Source organism: Galleria mellonella, unplaced genomic scaffold, assembly GCF_026898425.1.
Source record: "Galleria mellonella isolate WM207_F2 unplaced genomic scaffold, CSIRO_AGI_GalMel_v1 utg150, whole genome shotgun sequence".
NCBI lineage: Eukaryota > Metazoa > Arthropoda > Insecta > Lepidoptera > Pyralidae > Galleria > Galleria mellonella.
This window is the reverse complement of record NW_026442002.1, coordinates 2,799,735-2,822,057: the sequence shown is the minus strand read 5'-3', so window position 1 is coordinate 2,822,057 and position 22,323 is coordinate 2,799,735. Positions and strand designations below refer to the sequence as shown.

The 22,323-nt window shown below is 34.7% G+C and overlaps 1 protein-coding gene across 1 annotated transcript in view; it reads left to right on the top strand.

Moving 5' to 3' along the window:
• Window positions 1–21,922, top strand: part of LOC113513613 (uncharacterized) — a 58,480-nt gene extending 36,558 nt beyond the window's left edge. The window contains exons 2-9 of the mRNA XM_052892316.1: window positions 1,479–2,075; window positions 5,412–6,325; window positions 12,806–12,933; window positions 13,279–13,415; window positions 14,819–14,954; window positions 15,185–15,291; window positions 15,595–15,728; window positions 16,855–21,922. Coding sequence (XP_052748276.1) covers window positions 1,527–2,075; window positions 5,412–6,325; window positions 12,806–12,933; window positions 13,279–13,415; window positions 14,819–14,954; window positions 15,185–15,291; window positions 15,595–15,728; window positions 16,855–16,957 — 2,208 coding nt within the window. The 5' untranslated portion in view covers window positions 1,479–1,526 and the 3' untranslated portion in view covers window positions 16,958–21,922. The remainder of the gene's footprint in view (window positions 1–1,478; window positions 2,076–5,411; window positions 6,326–12,805; window positions 12,934–13,278; window positions 13,416–14,818; window positions 14,955–15,184; window positions 15,292–15,594; window positions 15,729–16,854) is intronic.
• The last annotated feature ends 401 nt before the right edge of the window (window positions 21,923–22,323 follow it).

Sequence of the window (22,323 nt, the reverse complement as noted above, 5' to 3'; positions counted from 1 at the left end):
TACATAAACTGTGTCGCATATATAATCTAGTAATGTAAAATTTGTCATTGACAAATAATTGACATATCAAACATTTTCTATACACTAGCCTGCTATGAATTGAGAAAAAAGGCAACTGATGGTGTATCTTTCGTCCTCTTTTTACTAATTATATTTGCATAGGAAAGGAGTTTTAAGTTGCATAAAAAAAAATACCCGAATAGACATATATCTGAAATATAAACAACAAAATTGCACATTTTTCGTGTAATTACGCTGTTACCTTTAAAGGGAACATTCCAGAACAATCAGACATATTTTGTAAAAGGATTGGTAGAAAAAAGTATCCAAATAAAATTCCTCTCTCCATGTCTCCGAATTGAATTTAAAATCATAATAGATACATGAAATATTGATACATTTGCAACTTCAATTGCACGACAATTTCGACCCGTCACCTGCACAAGTTTACAAACAGGGGGGAAATGGATTGTTAGTAATGGAGACTGAGAATCCCATTGCTAGCAATATACCCAACCAACCAAATATTATGGTTAATTCCTGATGAATTCATCATGATGGGCTAACTGGCCTGTTTTCATTCTCATCTATCACCCTTCACTGGTGCTCCGCCAGCGTATCCCGTTAGCACGGGCGGGGTTGCCATACCATTTTCACCCATCAAAAAAAAATGTGTATAAACAGCGCACACTAGTGTAACTATTTTCTTGTCTTGTTTAGGGTTCCGTACCGCCAAAGGAAAAAACAGAACCCTTATAGGATCACTTCGTTGTCCGTCCGTCCGTCCGCTAAGACCCTTTTTCTTAGAAACGCGTGGAGGTATCAAGTCGAAATTAATATCATATACTCACGTCTGCAATCTCTTAAAGCAGTGAAAAAGTCAAGTTTTTAAATCGACGCATTCAAAAGATACGGTCGTTTATTTTCCATTTATTTCGCATATTTTGACATTCACAGAAGGAATCGAAATTTTGGCAAGAAACAATGTCATGTAGTACAAGTAAAGGAAAAAATTGGAAAACTGTAAATTTTTAGTTATTTCACAAAGAAAAATTTTAACTTGATGATATTGTACGGAGCCCTCGTTGCACGAGTCCAACTCTCACTTAACCGGCTTTTTTATTGCTTTACCATTTTGTCAGTAAATGAGTACGATCCGAAATCTTTGGGTACAATATACTACGTCTGTGTTTTGCATACACACACAAATGCACATCGACCAAGGAGAGAGAGAAAAGAGAGACCCAAACGCCGTGCACACTTCAATCGTATCCGTCAATCGTAGCTGATGGACGCGTCCTATACTTTGTTAGAGACTACATCGTACTCCTTGGGATGGTAATATATTACTGTATTCAATATATGTATATCTAGTAGGTTTTGTTCCTATCCATTCTGGGTCGTGAGCTTATTTGCATTTCCAGATCGCGTAAACAAATGAAAGACTATTACTAACCTATGTATCTTATTTGTTACAGAATGCGGAAAATCTTCAAGAAGATTTGAAACCTAATTTAAAATAAATAATGGGTAGTGCAAAAGAGTCGCCAGCGAAACCACTATTACCAATGGCTGATACCGCAGACAAGAAATCCATAGCTAAACTGATAAAGAGGCTCTTTAAGAAAGATAAAAAGAAAGATGAAGTTGTTAAAGTGGACGTAAAACGAGAAGAGCAACCAACTGTGAAAGTCGATCCAAATACTGCAACCGTCGCGAACATAATTGAGAATATTAAGAAACTCGAATTGAACGACAAAACACCTGAATCTGATGAGGATGACGAATTGAAACATTTCTCCTTTAAAGTGGTAGAGGACGAAGGCAGAGGGGAGAGGATTGACTCCCATTCTTCTGAAGACAGCGGCTTCTCAGAAAAGGTCGACGACTGCGACGAGAAATGCAAAGAAGAATTGGTCGAGTCATTGAACAATTTGAAGATAGATATAGGTAAGAAACAGAAGAAACTTCAGACCGTCGTGGTATCAAGAACGCCGATCAGAAATAAAGTTAGTGATTTCGGATCTAACGCAAGACCGTATCCAGTCCAGTCGACAGATGTCGCTTTTAGACAGGTAAATATTTAATTACTTTTATTAGATATAGAAATTCCCCTTATGGTGGAGGGAGGCCTATGTTAAGCAGTGGACAAAAAATGGCTGATTTGATATAAGGTTTATTTAAATGTTGACAATCTAATGGTAATTCTCCATGTAATCCCGCCACCTTCCCTTCCCATGGGTGTCGTAATGGCGACTAAGGGAGCATAAAGGTCGAGGAATGTGCAGCCCTCTTAAACATCACCAAAAGCCTGACTTACATTATATAGAGCGTCGAGTGTCAAAATCGTGTGAACATTTAGTCAGCTAGTTTGACATTTAATTTTTTTTTTTTAATCAGAACAAAATACGCGCTTATGTTTAGTGTTGTGCAAGTAATCGATTTAAAATTTTTCCAGATTAGGTTAGGTCGATTTAAGAAATTTGAATTTGTAACTATATTTTCTGAAATAATATTAATATATGTTATTATTAATTATAATCCTGTGGTAATGGTAATGTGTCGTCATTATAACGACTTACTGCTCGACCGCAAATCCATCGACATATTCGGTGCAAAATATTTGCTCTTTAGGAAGAACTTGTTTTCTATTTTGTCATATAATTGAAAAAATGTTTTATATATATATATATATATATATATATATATCTTTTATATATTTATATAACATTTTAAGTATTTTCTTTATTTTATGTGTTTGCTTTTAATGAATTACTCAAGCTGTGCACATAATGTGATTGGATTATAACCTAGCCGAATCACAAATTTAACTATTATTTAAGTTTTTTATGGTTGTGATCTGTGAAGTGTGGCATGAAAGACGATGTAGTGACAAAAATCGAAAAAGGAATGTTTCGTTGGTTCGGCGATTTGGAGAGGATGAAAGAAGAATTACGAAAGAGATACATCGAGCAAGAATAAATGAAGATGTCGGTAGGGGCCGCACTAGACGGACGTATGTTGACCAAATAGGCGACGTGCTGAAGAAGGGCCAAACTAAAAGTACCCGTAACCGGCGAGCGTGTATGAAAAGATTGATGAATGTGGAAGAAGCGAAAGAGGTTTGTTTGAATCGAAGCATTTGGCGTTCCATTGTTTCTGCCTACTCTAATGGGAGACAGGCGTGACAGATATGTATGTATGTATATGGTTGTGATCTGTTTTATGTGCCAATAAAATAAAATATATATATATAAAGTTGACCAATTTTCAGTGAATCACTTTAGACTCCACTGTCTGTATAATCTAAACATAAGTATACAAATAATTTCCCAGCCATGACACTGGCATGTCGACATTCAAAAATATTGCCGTTATTCATATTTATTTGTATTTGCCGTTCTTGTGCTAATAATAATACTTTTTAAAGAACTCAATGCTTTGTAAGCGACTACGAAGGTTCAGGTACAAATCTTTACAATACAAACTTAAATTTTTTCTCACAATGCATGTACCTAAAATTCTCAATTGTACGTAAACTACCTGTTTGAAGATGGTCCAACCACAGAGTAAAAAATCACTGCTTTGTTAAATAGTTGACACTGCTCATACGTGACAAAATTGGTAAATGAACCTATGCAACCATCTAGGTATATCGACACAATAAAATTAATGAGGGTTCATAGCGTTGTATAACAATTTATATAATATACCTATATCCAAAATATACATTAAATACATATTTATCATAATTACATTACATATATTTTATCATAAAAGACTTAGATGCTTTATAGTATAATATTCCTAATTTCAAAGTACTGGTTGCACAGATTGTAAGGATTAGTTTTTTTTTTTCGAAATATTTTTTTCTGTTAGAAGTGACGCAAACTTGGTTAAATCTAATTAGACATTATCATAATGAATCAAGTTCAACGCTAAAGAATTTTTATATACAGCTAAAGCTACATGTAACTTTTAATTCGACGTCAGTGTTTCATATATAAGTAATAGGTATGTAAAAATTATTAGATATATTGTAGACTATTATTCTTTGAATTAAATCGTACCAATATTGATTTTCTATTAGGAGTGTATTATATATAGTAGTATATTATATTTATTATATGTATATATTTATCCAATAAAGGAAATCCTATTAGTACAATAAATGCGAAAGTTTATAATGGTATCCACCATTATAAACTTTCGCATTTGTTTGTAATTTTTTTGCGCAAAAGCTACTGAACAGACTTAAAAGGAATGTTATACACTAATAGGGTATTACTAACTTAGCACATAGTATACTTTATGAAGTGGCTAATATTAAATATGGCTAATCCAATTTATAATGTCGAATTAATGAACCCAATCCAAACCAGAAGGAGACTTTGTACAAAAGTCGATTGCATGGGTACCTCTGTCTGTCTATTACTAGTACCGCATTCGAGTATTCTGACACTTCCCTATGGTTGACTGGGAGAGAATGCTTTTAGCATTAAGTCCGCCATGTACACATATTTGTACTAATGAATAAATAAATAAATAAATTTACAACATATCCTAAAAATAGAAACCCATGGTTTTTCCTACCTACAATTAAATATTATACGTATTTCCCGCCAAAACTGGTCATTGGTTATCTATCTAAGTCAAAGTGTCAATTTCTAAAGTAACTATAAATCAAAATATGTACTTACTGTGCATGCGAAATATACAAATATAATAAATCCCACCGTGTAAACTGAATTGAATAAAACTACATTTTCCGCATTATTAATAACACTTTAAAACAAAAATGGCCAGTATGTTTCTTATTTCAATTAGCACAAGGAATATTTCCATACAGCCGTATAGCTTTTAATCAATTGGAGTGATGTACCTATGTATTAATTATATATTCTGACGTATATTACTTTATGGTCAAGGAGGATAAATTGTGTTGTAGTTTTTTTTTTTTTTAAATAATAGGTAGTTTTGAAAAATACGTCAACGCCATTTTGTAACAGACACGTAATAGGGTTTCCTTTGCCTCAAGTTATAACATAATCGTTCTGATAAATACAGATAATATCTATTTCCTTGTGCTTCACTTTTTTTATTCTTTTCTAACGACCTGCACTGACTTCGCACGGGTAAATAGAATTTTCTAAAATAATATATTATTACTTATTGAAAATGCAGTTTTATATATAACTACATATTATATATAAAACCGCATTTTTTAAAGTTGGTTAAGTAGTTTTTGAGTTTGTCCACTACAAACTAACAATCAAACTTTTCCTTTATAATCACTACATATAAAACAAAACCTCCTCCGCGTCTGTCTATCTGTATTTTCGATATAAGTTGATGCCTACAAACTAGAAATCATATGCCACAATTTTAAGAAAACTTTATTTCTATTACAGATCCATCAAGTCAACAAGCAGTTTTTCAGCGGAGGTCAAGTCATAGAGAATCCGGTTGCCACCATCGACAAGACCATAAGTACACCTCAATGTCATACAAATATTCCCGCCGCCCGACACCAACACGACAACCGCCTCGAGTTCGACTTAGCCATCGAGCACGTTCAGAAAACAACAGAATCCTCCCAACACGAGTATGGCCAAGAATGGCTACTAAACACGGTCAACGAGGTCATAGACAACATAGAAAAAAACAGCGATATAGAATCTGAGCTGAATGTATTCGGGCTGAACGAGACGGAGGATATAAATTTCGCACAATACAATAGCTACCTTCAAGCGGAGGTGCCGAACCCGATCGAGGAGTTCGAAAACCACTTAGACAACGGTGCAACCTGCCTAACAAATTACGATGACGTTTACAATCTGATAAACGATAAATATGCTCAGGAATATAACAGGCCAGAGGAGTCTTTTGTGTTCTTGACACCGCCACATTCGGAAGAAGTGGCCAGTCCCATGTCAGATTCTCAAGCGTCTATGTACAGAAATACGTCAGAGTACACTCTGTCCCCGGAAAGGTCTTCCCCGATCGGAAACAGTGACTGTGAATTGTTCCAGGAAATTCCCCACGGTATTGAACAGTTAGATTATCCAACATGCGTATCTGCCGACAGTGATGTTACCAAATCTAGGAACAGGTCGTCTTCAACTGGATCTTTGAAGAAACGGATGAAAGAATATAAAGATCTGCAAAAAGAGATAGGAAATAGATACAGTAAGAAAGAATGCTGTCAATTATCAAGAAAACCGTGTAAAATAATATTTCAGGAGCACATGCAAAAGTTGAAGATGGAACAAAGGGCGGGACTTTGTCTAAAGGTCGCAAAGATGGACTTGAAAACCGCGTTTGGGTAAGAATTCCTTAATGTTTTCTAACTATATTTTACGGGCAAAACCAGGACCACCCTATCTTTATGATAAAACCCTTAGCGGTGGCTTAAAATCTTGCTAATTTTAAAATGGTCTTTTGTAAATTTGGTATTAAATCTTTAATAATAAAATGGTAACACGTGTAATAAAAGATCTACTAACTAGTTCGCGTTACAAACAAAACTGTTTTTTCATTGTTATCACCATATCTTTATAGTTAAGCCTTATTAGTGAATTAAAATCTTCGCATACAGCTCCTTATAAGACATGATGGGAGCAATGAAACCATATTTGACCAAATTAACACCGATACATAAAACATCTAGCCTTTTTCTCAGAATTTGATGTTTTTCTGCGACTGATCTTGATCCTATTGTGAAATAGATAGCTAGCTTTTCGTTGAATAGTCTTCGAGTTTAATTTAAAAGGCAAATATCATTGACTACAGGCCTACTTTTGTCTGTGGTATGGTAACCCCGCCTGCGCTATCAGTATACATTGGCGGGACACCAGTGAGGGGTGATAGGTGAGATGAACCACACATGTCCTATCGTAATGATTCCACCAGGAACCAAGAAGAGGTCGAACTCACATTACTAGCAATGGAGTCGCCAGTGCTTGATCCTATCTTATTCGCGTATGGGATCAACTAAGTCGTTGCACATTGGGATCTTTTGTGCTTCCCCCTGCCTTATACCATCATTTTATAGATCATATGTGGTACATTTACGATATCCCGCGGTTTAAAACATCTATAGTCTGGCTCTGGATAAGCCGTTCCTAGTAGACTCATACGCATACTTACCAACGAATCACAGTTGCAAATCAGGTGTTCCATGGATTTCGATTTCTCAGCGCACAATCTGCACATGTCCGAGGATAAACCCTTTTTATACAGTACTAGCGGCCCGACCCGGCTTTGCACGGGTGGATATTTTAACATTTAAAAAAATGGTTATTGTGACATAACGATAATATTTGGACATATAGTATCGTGAAGTTTTTTGTAGTTATTGATATTTTCTTCAATATTGTAGAACATACTTTTGTTCTATCACCAATAGTTTCCGCAGCGCACGCGACGAAAGATATTTTATAGCATTTTTTTACACCTTGAGTTACATTACTAAAGATCCCTAATCTTTTCTAGCAATAAATATAGCCTATGTTACTCAGGGTGAATGTAGCTTTCTAATGGTGAAAGAATTTTTGAAATCGGCAAAGTAGTTTTTGTGTTTATTCATTACAAACATACATACACACAAAAGCACAAATCTTTCCTCTTTACAATATTAGTGTAGATATGCTTTACTGGCATATTTCCAGCTATGAGACTCATTATGAGTCTTGCCTGTTGTCTGCCACTACTGTAGATGAGTTTATCCCATCCCTCAGCCTTGGGGTCTACCATGAAATGAAATTCCGAATTTTCGCGCTCAATTTCGTGTTTTTGTTCGTACCGAAATCGTCCCAGTAAATGGAGCTTAACATTTCGTTTGTCATAAATCCTACCATAAAAGTTTAAAGGAACGATATTTTAGCATTTTTAATATTTTTAAACGGTACATATCATATAATTTAAACATCAAATATTTGTTTCGTTCGGATCCGAAATTTCGGAATACATTTCATGGTAGGCCCTCTTATCATAGCCTGATTGCTAGCAGTATGCTCTATACCGCTAGCAATCAGGCTAATACTAACAACCCTTCCCCCCCCCCCCCGGGTCTCACCACATATGTAACAGTTACCCCTTTCAATCCAGGTGGGCTGTTAGCTTGTTGACCATTCAAATTGTATGAAATGAATTTAAGTCTTCTTAAAGTTAAGATACTAACCAGCCTAAATACGACTCTTTTAACCCTTAAAGTAAAGAATTGTGTCCCACAAAAAAAAAAAACCACTTCAATTGTGACAAAACATTTTGGTTTAAAAAATAAACAACTACATATGTTTTTTACCTCATTAACTATTTTCACCTACGTTTTTTACCTCATAACGCCGTTAGTTTTACCAGAGGGAGACTTTGTACAAAAGTCGATTGCTTGGGTACCTCTGTCCCATTCGTGTTTCAACAGTGAAGCAGTTGTGTTTGCATGGCTGTGTTTCGGTTTGAAGGGTGGGATATGGCGTGAATTTACAGGGTACAGAGAAATAACATCTGAGTCCTCAGGAATGGCAACGCATGGGGGTATCATGGGCGAAACAGTATACTCTGTTACGTCCATGGTACTGCTCATGGCGACGGTTACCACTTACCATCAGGTGGGCAAAAAAAAATTTGTTTTATCTGCAAATATATCTAAAAATATAGATCCCAATTTAATTAAATCAATCCAGTGGTTTAGTTTTTAGATCAAAGTAACTGCTTTTGTCACTATTTTTCAAATTGATAAATTAATGCAAGAACAAAAAACTTCCGTGTATTCTAAAATAGGTTTATGAGAGATTTTTTTTTTTATATACAACTTAGAATGGCAAACAAGCTGACGGTCCACCTGATGTAAAGTGGTAACCGTCGTATATAGACTACGGTGACCGCTTACCATCAGGTAGACCATATGCTTGTTTGCCACCTCTGTGGTATAAAAAAAAGACATGAGCATTAGCATGGACATAACAGAATATACTATTTAGCCCATGATACCCCCCATGCGTTACCAATTTTGAGGAGTAAGGTATTTTTTTTTAATGGGTGATAATGGAATGGTATCCCCACCCGGCGCTATTGGTATACACCGGCGGGGCACCAGTGAAGGATGATAGGTGAGGATGAAGCAGGTCAGTTAGCCCATTGTGACGAATTTAACAAGAATTGTTCACGATGGTTTCCAGGAGGAACCACGTGGAGGTCGACCTAATAGGGCATATTGCTAGTAATGGGGCTGTCAAACTCCATTGCTAACGATCCCTTTCCCCCCGGAGTAAGGTATTATGCCTCTGTACCCTGTAAATTCACTGCCACATCCCACCCTTCAAACCGAAACACAGCCATGCAAACACAGCTGCTTCACGGTTGAAACACGAATGGGACAGAGGTTGAGAAGAGACAGCAAGAAACTCAACAGTGACTCTTTTAAATTTATATCTAACTTTATTTATTTATTTATTTATTACATCCACTATCAATCATTCCCACTCACAAATAGACGTAAGCGCCTCAAAACATGTTTTACATTATCTTTTTATTGGTTTGACCTTCGTACAAACGAGTTTAATAGCATCCATCTGGTTACTATAATTATAAGAATGATATACACGATATAGGGTTGGGTAATATATAGAAATATATATATATTACCAATATCTAATATATATATCATCATCATCTTCCTACCCTTATCCTAATTATTATTTGGGGTCGGCGTAATATGATTTTATCCATATTATCAAAGGATTTAGCTTATAGTTTTACGACCGACCGCCTGCCTGACGTCAACCCTCTTCGACCTGGTTGGGTATATTGCTAGCAATGGGATTCTCAGTCTCCATTACTAACAATCCCTTTCCCCCCTACACACACACTACCTATTTATTATACATAATAAATTTTACATTATACATAATACATATAGGACAAATACATGTAATAAATCATATAGGACGAAAAACTACTCGGTTACAAGGCAAACGACAGTATCAGACAAAGCAGTGTCTAAAATATGACTTTATATTGAATTCTAAATAAAATGAACATAGTTGATCCTTGAATGCTAATTTACTTGAGCAGATCTATTAGCAAAGAGTAAAGATTTCCAGTGCTTGATAGCCTGAATGGCGAAAGAATTGGAGGAAAAGCCAGTGCAGCGAACAGGAACATGTAGCAGGAGATTTAGAGAGAAAATATCTGACCGGTATGCGTGACCGCAATAGCTGATGTCATTTTAATAGAGGAACTCAATATAAAGGTATTGGAACGTTACTGACGCTACCCATGCCTAATCACGATATCGGGGGGGGGGGGGAGAAAGGATTGTTAGCAATGGAGTTTGACAGACCCATTGCTAGCAATATGCCCTATTAAGTCGACTTCCACGTGGTTCCCCCTGGAAACCATCGTGAACAATTCTTGTTGAATTCATCACAATGGGCTAACTGACCTGCTTCATCCTCACCTATCATTCTTCACTGTTGCCCCGCCGGTGTATACCGATAGCGCGGGTGGGGTTACTATTCCATTATCATCCATTAAAAAAAAATCACGATATGGACAATAGTTTTTGGATGCCTCAATATAAGTCTGGTTAAAATTAACTTTTCGAATAATTTTTTTTATGGTACTTAAAATAGCAAACAAGCTGACGTCCTTCCTGATGGAAAGTGATAACCGTCGCCTAAAGACATGAGCAGTACCATGGACATAACAGAGGAGTATACATGTACCTAAAACAGATTTTTTGTGGAAGCAATTGGAGTGTGCTAAATGTTACCACAAGCCACTATAATATAATAAATTTATGTTAAATTCGTATAAATTACAAGCTATATATATGCAATTATACAGGGTGGAAGAGAGAGGACAGACTGAAACAGGTTCCCAAACTTATTTTGTCTACTGCCCACTTTGAGAATAAATTATTTTTTAGCGCCCCCATTTATTTACCTACTTAAATACCACTATTATTTCGAGATCGACAAATCACCCCCCAAGCCTCTACACAACGGCCCCATTTTCTATGTCTCTTACTGACCCCCTTTAGGCCTGCAGCGCCCACATTTACTGGGCGTTATCGCCCACTTTGGGAAAGGCTGGACTAAAACAAAAACGGTTGATTCCAATAAATAGTCTGAATCAGATGACAGATTATTTTTCCATCGGTAATGCCCCACAGCCATATAATCAACGATTCTTAGTTTTGACACCAATGTATTTGAAATTTTACGATCCACCAAAAACGCAAGGAGCTTCTTCGTAGATAGTTTTCGTAAGCTTATGGCGTCTTGTGACCTTACACAGCTGATTTCGCGCGTCCTCTACGGGAAAGCTTAAGCAATCGTTATAAAATTTGGTATTCACGTATTATATCGGATCGATTAGGATATAGGTTATTTTTTATGCCAGATAGTAAATATGGGATATGGTCTTGCCGACGAAATCGCGGGTAAAAGCTAGTAAATCTATAAAAAGATGGAGTTTCTCAATCCGTTTCCATGTTTTTTTTTTTTTGTTAGATGCTAAATAACTATGTAAATATTTATTTTAATTTCTGTCTTGCACTACTACTGCCCACTCACTACTTCCTATGCCACTGCGTTAGGTTGACTGGAAGAGATCTCTTTTAGAGATAAGTTCACCTTTGCTAACATTGTTATTAACTTATTGCTGTTACTGTATGTTTTAGTGCAATAAAGAATCATCATCCACCAGAGGGAGACTTTGTACAAAAGTCGATTGCTTGGGTACCTCTGTCCCATTCGTGTTTCAACCGTGAAGCAGCTGTGTTTGCATGGCTGTGTTTCGATTTGAAGGGTGGGATATGGCGTGAATTTTTTTTTTTCAATTCGTTTTCCCACCTATCTTTTGTATCAGGAGGCTGCAGTTCTGACAGTGCGTCAACTTTATATACTTAAAATAGTAATTATGCACCACAAATCTCCTCTCCTCCCGCAAAAACCTTCGGACCAGAGAAGGCGCAAAATAATCATCCCTCGCATTAATACTGCATTTGCAAAGCGCTTTAGTTATTATTCGTGCCCATTTATATATAAAAAACTTAATAATCCCTGCAAACTGGATGGTCTGAACAATGCGGAAGCTAAACATAGGATACAAGGATATTTACAAAATCTTGATTACGATGCCACAGAATTAATATTATATACCATTTATTGATATTCGTATATAGTAGTGTATGTCTTTAGTATATTTAATTGTATGTATTTATTTACGTAATATTAGAGTATTTACATAATTTTCTGTTTTATGCGCATGTCTTCACGAAGCACTTCATTTTAACTTTCTTAAAACTGGCTTAGTATTTTAATTTAATTTATATTTGTAAACCACCGTGTCTTGGTAATCTCATATGGACTCCCGATACAGGTTCTCCTAGTGCGGGGTCCAATGTACTCGCTGTTGTAATTTTTTTTTTGTATTTAATAAATAAATAAATAAATAATAAATTTACTGGGTACAGAGGAATAACACCTGAGTCCTCAGGAATGGCAACGCATGAGGGGTATCATGGGCGAAACAGTATACTCTGTTATGTCCACGGTACTGCTCATGTCTATAGGCGACGGTTACCACTTTCCATCAGCTTGTTTGCCATTCTAAGTCGTATAAAAAAAAGTTATAAAATTATTATTTTTTTTTTTATTTGAAAGGTACTTACAGATGGGTCCAATGTGAAATTTTATCAAAATCGATTCAAGTTTCGTTTTGAAATCAGAATAACTGGTTTTATCTCAATTGAAGTTGTTTTTTTTTTTAATCTTAAATTATGTTTTTCTTTATACAGGGTGCTACAACGTATACTCCAAAGCCTGTCACTGAGCTCCGAGCTAGAGGACCTTCAGCACGTGCTGTTCGTGCTCATCTGCGAGCGAGTACTCTCACAGAAGCCTTCAGTTTTTGCGCAACAATTCGGTAGGAGTTGACGTCTTTTGCTTTTTTAATTTTTTACACTATGTGTCTTGAAATAAAAACTATTTTATCAACCGATTTGATCGAGTCCTCAGGAATGGGGGTATCATCGGCGAAACAGTACTGTTATGTCCACGGTATTGTTCATGTCTATAAGCTACGGGTACCACTTTCCACCAGGTGAGCCGTCAGCTTGTTTGCTATTCTAAGTTGCTTAAAAAAAAAGCTATATGGGATGGATGTACACTTTTTATACTGATCTGTAAACATATTGCGGTCACGCAGACCAAGTCGCGCGTAAATCTTAGTAATAAATTTAATAATCCTAAAACGCCTTCTATTCTCCAGGCTTGAACTTGCTAAAGGAGGCCGCTCTCCGCTGCTACCGGCGACCTCTTCTAACTAGATACCTGGTGCAGTGCATACGTATCGCCATCAAACTGGACCCGTCCCTCGTCAGCGGGAAGAGTACAGTGTTCCACGAGGTGAGTTAATGAATAAAAAGTCCTGCAACGCCATTTTTCTAAAGCTGTCTCTTAAGCGTTATTTTAAATTGATAATTTCGCAAAATTACTGTCTTATTTTTTTGTTTTATTTATTTATTTATTTTTAGATAACTTGGATCCATTTTTGTTAGTAAGTGTACTTAAAAACTATGTTAATACTTAATCACTTAATACTTAATTTACTGGGTACAGAGGAATAATACCCGAGTCCTCAGGAATGGCAACGCATGGGGAGTATCATGGGCGAAACAGTATACTCTGTTATGTCCATGGTACTGCTCATGTCTATAGGCGACGGTTACCGCTTTCCATTAGGTGGGCCGTCAGCTTGTTTGCCATTCTAAGTTTAATAAAAAAAAAATCACTTATAATGATCTAGTCCTCTCGGCGAGCACTCTCACGAGAGGACCATCCAATTTATTAACAAACATGTTCAGGATACTGTTGCTACTCCCGCGTATTCGACGTAAAAACGAAGCTGTCTCTTTACGCCAGACTGCGTCAAAACTATCTGTGCGAGCGTCGGCAAACATCGCTGAGGCGCTACAGAAGCGCGGGAGCCGCAACAGCAACCTGAAACTATTATTGATCCCGACATGGAATGGGCCACCCCTTCCTTTCCCATAATTGCCGTAGGAGGCGACTAAGAGAACTTAATGGTCGAAGGATAATCAGCAGCGTTTCTCTTAAAACACTACCAAAGGCTAACTGCCATTGCCAACCTACTTGCCAAGCGTCGCAAATACTGGCAAATCCCCATATGGTGAAGGGTTATGGTTAGCAGTGTACAGTTGACAGCTGCAATGATGGAGACTTTGTATAGAAGTCGATTGCTTGGGTACCTCTGTCCCATTCGTGTTTCTACCGTGAAGCAGTTGTGTTTACAAGGCTGTGTTTCGGTTCGAAGGGTGGGATATGGCGTGAATTTACTGGGTACAGAGGAACAACACCTGAGTCCTCAGGGATGGCAACGCATGGGGGGTAGGTATCATGGGCGAATCAGTATACCCTGTTATGTCCATGGTCTTGCTCATGTCTATAGGCGACGGTTACCACTTTCCATCAGGTGGGCCGTCAGCTTATTTGCCATTCTAAGTTGTATAAAAAAAATGATGATGATGATTTAATCGTAACTCTTCAAGCTCATTTATTTGATATTCATATAAACTGGGTTGACAAAATGTACGCCATCCGCCATCTTGTAGTGACGGCCATTTTGAAAATATTGTAATATTGAACGTATGACCCGCTTGATAGGCTTTTAGAGATGTTTTATGATTAACGATGAAGTAAAATGCTTAAATTTCAAAATGGCCGCAACCACAAGATGGCGGATTGCATTATGAAAGTTTTTTTTTTTATTATTATTATTTTTTTATTAGGTGGACGTGCAAGGCGACACTTTACTGATCGCGTGTGTCCGCATCGGTGATGCAGCCGCTGACGTGTTGAGCGAGCTGGTTCGAAGAGAACACGATCAGTTACCTCTGTTCAAGATACACCACGTCAACACTGATGGTGAGACCATCATAAATCAACGTCATTATAATCTCCTTTCTAATTAATATTAATGTGGAAGTAAATATTTGTATTGTTACCTCTTACCTGTAGTAATCACTATGTAATTTAATATATATGTACTATATTGAATGGAAAAGAATATAAACTGTACATAAGCATACTTACCGCTGATAGAGATATCAATTATGCGGTTTATACATTTTAATTTATTGAAATATTGTCTTCAGGTTTATCCGCGCTGCATGTCTGCTGCGTGGAACACTCGGCCGAGTCGCCCCGTCTCCACGTTGCGCACGTACTCCTGCAGCACGCTGACGCTGACATATGGAAGGGGGTGAGTCCATATACCACCCCCCCTTTTTTTAGTCTTATTATTTTTCTGTCACAGCTTGGCCAGACAATTTTAATACCTCTCCATCCTATGGTTGTCTGGAAGAGATCGCTATTCAGCGATAAAGTCGCCCATTGTTACCTTTTTATCTTGCTTTCATGTAATTATTTGTTTTGTTTGTGTTTTTATAATCTGTATCGTTCTTTAAACAATAAAGGGTTTTCATTCATTCATTCATTCAAACTCACCTTTATCTAGCTTTGGTGTGAACGCTCCTTTACAATTTTTTTTTTCTTATATTGCCAGAACAATAAAAGCGGCGACACAGCGCTCCATCTAGCGGTGAACTCGCGCAACTGCGACCTGAACCTTATCATGTTACTGTTCAGGCACGTGGACCGGAAACTGTGGAAGAAACTCGCACATACACCCAACATGTGGTAAGTTGACATTCGTTTTGGCGGGAAAAGGTTACTGTCAACTTTTTTTTTCTCGATACGGCAAACAAGTTGATTAAACAGTTACGTAACAGTTTTTTTTTTTTTTTTTATTTAGATAAAAACTAGAGAATTAAAATCCCTTTTCGTTTATGTTTCACGAGGACTCATTTCGACTGTATAGTACGTCATTTTTATTTCGTTGTCAGTGTTCGTTAGTGTTGTGACTTAGGTAAAAATTGTCACTCGGTGGATGCTATGTAATGTTTAGGGAGGGTAGAGAGGTGGGGTACAAAATAATGTTACGGCGCGTTAGATGGAGGGGAGGGTCAAAAATTTTAACAATTGCGTTACGTAATACTAGAACGTCCCCTGTGGTAAACGATGTTGATGATAATATTTTCCTTTATTAATACTTTATGTTATTCTTTACTTTATCATTGTTAGTTTACCCAAATACCATATTTTTAATTTACCAGAGGGAGACTTGTACAAAAGTCGATTGCTTGGCTACCTCTGTCCCATTTGTGTTTCAAACGTGAAGCAGTTGTGTTTGCATGGCTGTGTTTCGGTTTGAAGGGTGGGATATGGCGTGAATTTACAGGGTACAGAGGAATAACACCTGAGTCCTCAGGAATGGCAACGCATGGGGGGTATCATGGGCGAAACTCTCTCTGTTAACTACCGCATAGAGGGTATCATTATACTCTGTTATATCCATGGTACTGCTCATGTATATAGGCGACGGTTAACACTTTCCATCAGATGGGTCGTCAGCTTGTTTGCTATTCTAAGTTGTATTAAAAAAAGTGGTAAAAAAAATTTTCCAGAGTAACCTCATAATGAAGTCCGTAAGTTTTTTAATCGCTCAATTTGGATAAGATCAAGAACGTTACATATCCTTAATTTTAAATTTCGAATACCTAATTAGTTTTTAAATATTCTCTAATTAAAACGGCTAGACAGATAATAGAATAACGTTAGTTCAAACCAGACCCATAATTTAAAATTGACATTCCTATTTCAAATTATTAGCCAACACGAAATAGATAAATTGTTACGGCCATGTTTTTTTATCATATAAGAATTTCAATACAAAATATTACACATATGATTTAATCTTCCACAGCTCAAGAACACCTTTAGATTACGCCCGCGAAGCTACACGATCTCAAACTCGACAAAATCATCCATACGAAGTGCTAGAATTCCTTCAGAAATGTCGTAATTAATTAAAGGTGTATGTAATATAATAAATTGGATTTATTAATTGATGTTAAAACAATAGAAAACCTATCTTCGTAGCGAATGGTTAAACCATTCCGCGGCGGAAGCTTTTAGAACGAGATCTTTTTACATTTAGGTCCATGCGTGATCTTTTGTCGGCTGTGTTAAAAAAAAATACTGGGATGTAGGTAACCAAATATGTTACTTGGAATTTGAATAATTTACTCATATGAACATACAAGAATAAAACTGCGCTATAAAATAAACTAATTGTGCATTTTGCCGGTTTCTTTACCCAAATGTGTAAAAAAATATAACTGTCAAAATTGGCGCCATTCTACATAGTCTGTGGTCATGTTACCTTGTAATTGTTACTTTTTGGCTGACGGCTTTCGCCAAAGTCACAATAAATGAAAAAAAAAAGTCTGTGGTCATACACTACGTAGAGTAAAAGTAGGCGCCAAATTTGTTGATCATAATTTAGGTTATTTGATTTTAAGCGGTGGATCTTCCATTATGTATTCAATTCACTAATTGAAATTGCTTTAAGAATTTTAGTTGTATCGAGTACTGTTGCATGTTTTTACTTTTTAATGTTGACTTTTGTGTCAAGTTGTCACTCTAGTTGTATATTTTTTTCATAAGTACACAGATATAAAAAAAAAATTAAGAATAAAAATAATGTATTTGTTGACAATTAAAACTGGAAACGATCTGTGCAATGGCACTGATCGTTTACAATTTACAATGTTATTTTTATTCTTTTTTTTTTTATAAAGATTATATTATATTTGCTGAAACAATGAATAGTAATGAATTACTATGAAATTGCTATTTGAGTCACCAGACACTACATTGATTAAATTGTAATTATTTTGTCTGTATGAAACATTTCTTTGGTTGTGTTTATGTTCTAGTGTCTTTTTTTTTTTTACATCGTTACTTTTTTTTAAAATAGGTATAAGTACTGTTTCATTTACAAAAAGAGAATGCAGATACTATTCTTAATCTATGATTTCTTATTCATATTTTTTTTTATGGTTGACAATAAGGAACGCCACATGTTGTATGTTTATGACAATAAATATTTTTTTAGAGCTTAAGGACATTACTAATTTGTATATACGAGTCGAGTATTTAAGTTAATACATCATTATAGTCGTTCCAAACTACGTCCAAAAATGTTAAAAACATTTCGCTCCGTTACACAGAATAATTCATACAACTAGTCCCACTTTATATCCCTTAAATGAGATATAAATACGAATTAATTCTTATTTAATGCATATAAAATATAACACATAAACGGATGACCTCTGTATACGTGCAATCTGAACATTTTGTTTTGCATTTTTAAACAATCGTGTAAATCACAGAAGAAGGTGCAATCAACTTGAGTGAGACCATAAACGTATAAAACTCTAAAGTATGTTACAATCAGAGTGACAGAGAATAGTACTTATGTTGTTAGTATAACGTTACATCCTTAGATTAAAAACAAAGCGTCAATAACGGGTCAACTTTTTTATAATAAAAAAAAGAGTTAGCTAATTTGACTTCATTATCTTTCTCTCTCTCTCTAGCTCTTTATTAGTGTTCTATATACTGACACTTCGACGTGTCTATATTTATTTAAAATGAAATAAAAAAAAGAGCGAAAATTAGAACTAATAAAGAAATCATTTATAACCGGTAAATATCTTCAATTTTAAGCATAAAGATATCTAGAAATATATTTGTAAATATTCACAATCTTTTTAGAGAAATCGCGCCATTTTTAGTGTTGCAATTATACGAAAAACTTCCCCTCAAGTGAATTAAAATTCCCGAAATGAGGTGTATTTTTTTTTAATAAGAATTATTCAATTGTTATTTTGTCATTATTATTTGTATTGTATGCTTTTTTTTTTTTTTTTTTTTTTTTTTTTTTGAATTTTTACTAATAATTTTTTAAGGTACGATTCCCCTTACCATATTTATCTTAATCTCAAGTATTAATTTCTAATCTGGTAACACTGTCTCGTATAAAATTGTATAAAAAAGTTGACCCGCTTTTTTTTAAGCATTTGTACGAAGACACTATATGAAGGTTACATCTTTTATGAGACAGAACCAGTAATGACAGACATTATTGGACCTACTTACAAATTAGATTGAGATTATCATCAGATTTATTTTAATCATGAACAAAATCATCATACGTAATATAGAAGTAAGCAGCACGAAATATTTTTTACGTTTTAGTTATAGTTTTGTACAATTGTTGTAAATTTAAAAACTCTGCATACGCGCTATATACGATTCTTAATCTAAGACAAAAAAATTAAGAACTAGTCGCTACATGCGACTCTTTATCTATGACAATGCGTTACTAGGTTTTAAGTCGATAAATAAAAAATCTATGCAGTTGTTTATTACGAATGTTATGAAAAGTCAAATTATATTGTGGCGATAGTTACTGCGTCGATTCTATATTAAAGTTACTTTAAAACGGTCCTTAGAATAATGTTTGCATAATATCTAAATGAAATTTTACCTTTAGAAATGAGGAATACGTTTTATAATCGACTCCAGTATAATTTAGTTGCCATTTTCTATGAAACCTTGTCAGTCACAATAAATACTTAACACGAATTTCTTTGTCATTTCATTTTGACATCTTTGTCTTATTTTTGAGGATAATAAATATGAATAAAAAGCTAAATTATGTGAAATAGCAAACTGTTAATTACCACTGTCTATATTTCTAGCTATGTTTCCTACAAGTGCCTATAATATTGACAGAGCTGTACAAATTAAAGATTTAGTACCGTGATAAATAGAACTCAATAACAATGGTTACAATGTTTTAATAAAAATGTCACAGTAATAAAATTAGTAAACAATAAAAACATTGAATAAACTAAAAGAATTTTAAATCGTATTTTTGAAATTAGCATACTGTCTTGTAGTCGGATTTTGATTTTGGAACTAGTGGCGGGTAACATATAGCGATATCTATATATTTCAACTTAAATATCTATATACCGGTCCAATAACGAATATATTGAAAGTCTGTTATCCAAAAAATAATATTAGTTAACAGACTTTTAATATATTCGAAAATAGATATCCGACCGATATAAATGATGACCTTTTTCCCGCCATCAATATCCAGTAGCGTCCAATATATAAATATCGTATCGGTTTCCATATTAGCCGTGCCTAATTCAAACATACCATAATAACGATTGATGTACTTAGAATTTATTAAAAAATTGTAACCTTTTTAAAAAATGCGAATTAAAGAAATCAGATAAAACTGTCATTGTATACAATGCTTAATTATAATAAATAACAGTAATTTGGATTAAGAAATATTATTCAAAATTGATCTCTTTCACTGTGCATTAGGATCTGATCATGTTTTAGATTAATTGTACAAAAAGGTCCCACCATTGTGATTTTTATTTGTTAAAATTTCCTGATAATATCAAAGATGTAAATTTAGAATAATGCTGTTTATTTTATTATAATCAAATCAAGAAAATTGTTGTTTATTAAAAATATAGATAACATAAAAAAATAATAATTGCTTCATTTCGATGAAGTTATTTATCTATGCTGGGTACAGCAAATCTGTTTTTTTTTACGACATCATTATCTGTGGATCGGTGCACTAAAGGCGGGAGAATATTTTCCACCATATTTAAAAATGTTAGCTGTACACTTATTATTCATTATATTTTTTCTTTATTGATGTTTTAAAAATATTTTTGTATTGTAAATAGCATGTTAGTTGTTAAGAGTTTTTAGAATATCGAAAATAAGGTAGATTATAACTTTTTTTCATGTCATAAAAAAGGACATCATTAAGTTTTTCTTTTTTTTTTTTTGTAAAAATAAAAATGAAATTAGGAATGCAAATTTATATTTTTTAAAGTAATGAGCAATACTTAATAGGCTTGGGTAATTTAAACTGTATATAGTCGCAATATATGTATATTGGTGAAAAATTATAAATCTATATATAGACGAGGCAAACAAACTGTATATTAGATATTATCTGTTACAAGTAACATGCCTCTTTTTGACACCGTTCTGCGGCCGACTGCGACGTAGCTGTTCGAATCGGCCCGGTCAATATCCAATATTGCACTCAACTCGATACACTGATACATGCGAACCGAATCAGTAACCGATACGCACGTATTTATCGCGTATAGTATGATATTGGCCGGGGCAATTCACCGCTACGACTCGATTCGTAATAGGGGACATCTGGATAAGACAAGACTAGACAAAATAACGATAACGAGTTAATAATATCCGATATAGACGTTGTTAATATATAAAAGATTCGATTTAAATGAATCATGAGTGCGTGAATAGGTACGAAACTACGGTGTATGTATTTGAATATTAAAATGAATGGACGTTCTAAGCAAACTGTCGACTAAAAGAAACATGTATGACCATTTATTTCTTTCTGTATGTATCAACTATTTAATGTAGAATAAAATGATTTTTAAACATTTTTCTTGAGTTATTGAAATAAAATCAAAGGTATATAAAAGGGGTCGTTTTGTTTGGTGTCCACCCTAGCAGTTTTAGGCGTTACGAAATACCTAAATATATAGTTTGAATGTCTCTAATTCAAGTCAAATTGAATAACCAGTACTAATTCAATATTGCAAAAAAAATATTACCTAAGCCTAATATTTTTATTTCACTGTATTTTTTTTTATTCTTAATTTCTGCTCTCTGTAAAATAGGCAGGCACAGTCTATATTTCCGTTGTATAAAAAAAGCACGTTATTTTCACTTCACTACTCTATCATTGCTCCAGTGTATATATATATTTTAAATTTATATATTTTTTATATATTAATAACGCGAGTACGTGACATACCTCGGACAATATTTCTATGAAAACCATTTGTTTTATACATGATTTGTTTTATCATAAATAAAATTTTGTTGTAACGTTGCTTCTTTGTTTTTTTTATTTTATATCTTTATAATATAAAAATCGCAAAATTTTGTGAATGTATTTTTTATATATATATTTTAATGGTTGATAATGGAATGGTAACCCCGTCTTCGCTAACGATGTACACTAACGGGCCACCAGTGAAGGATGATAGGTGAGAATGAAAAGGAAGGTCAGTTAGCCCATCGTGATGTATATGTTACAGTCTGTATGCTTTAGCCAATAATACTTTTGACTAAAATAACAGTTAAATCGAACCTAACCGCAAATTTGCAGTCATAAGTACTAATAACCAATAATTTTCAATCGAAACCACTTGACCAACCTGTTCAGCCATAAGTAGTTTTGACTGATTTTGCTAGTCAATAATAATTTTGACTGGTTAAGAGTTTTGACTGC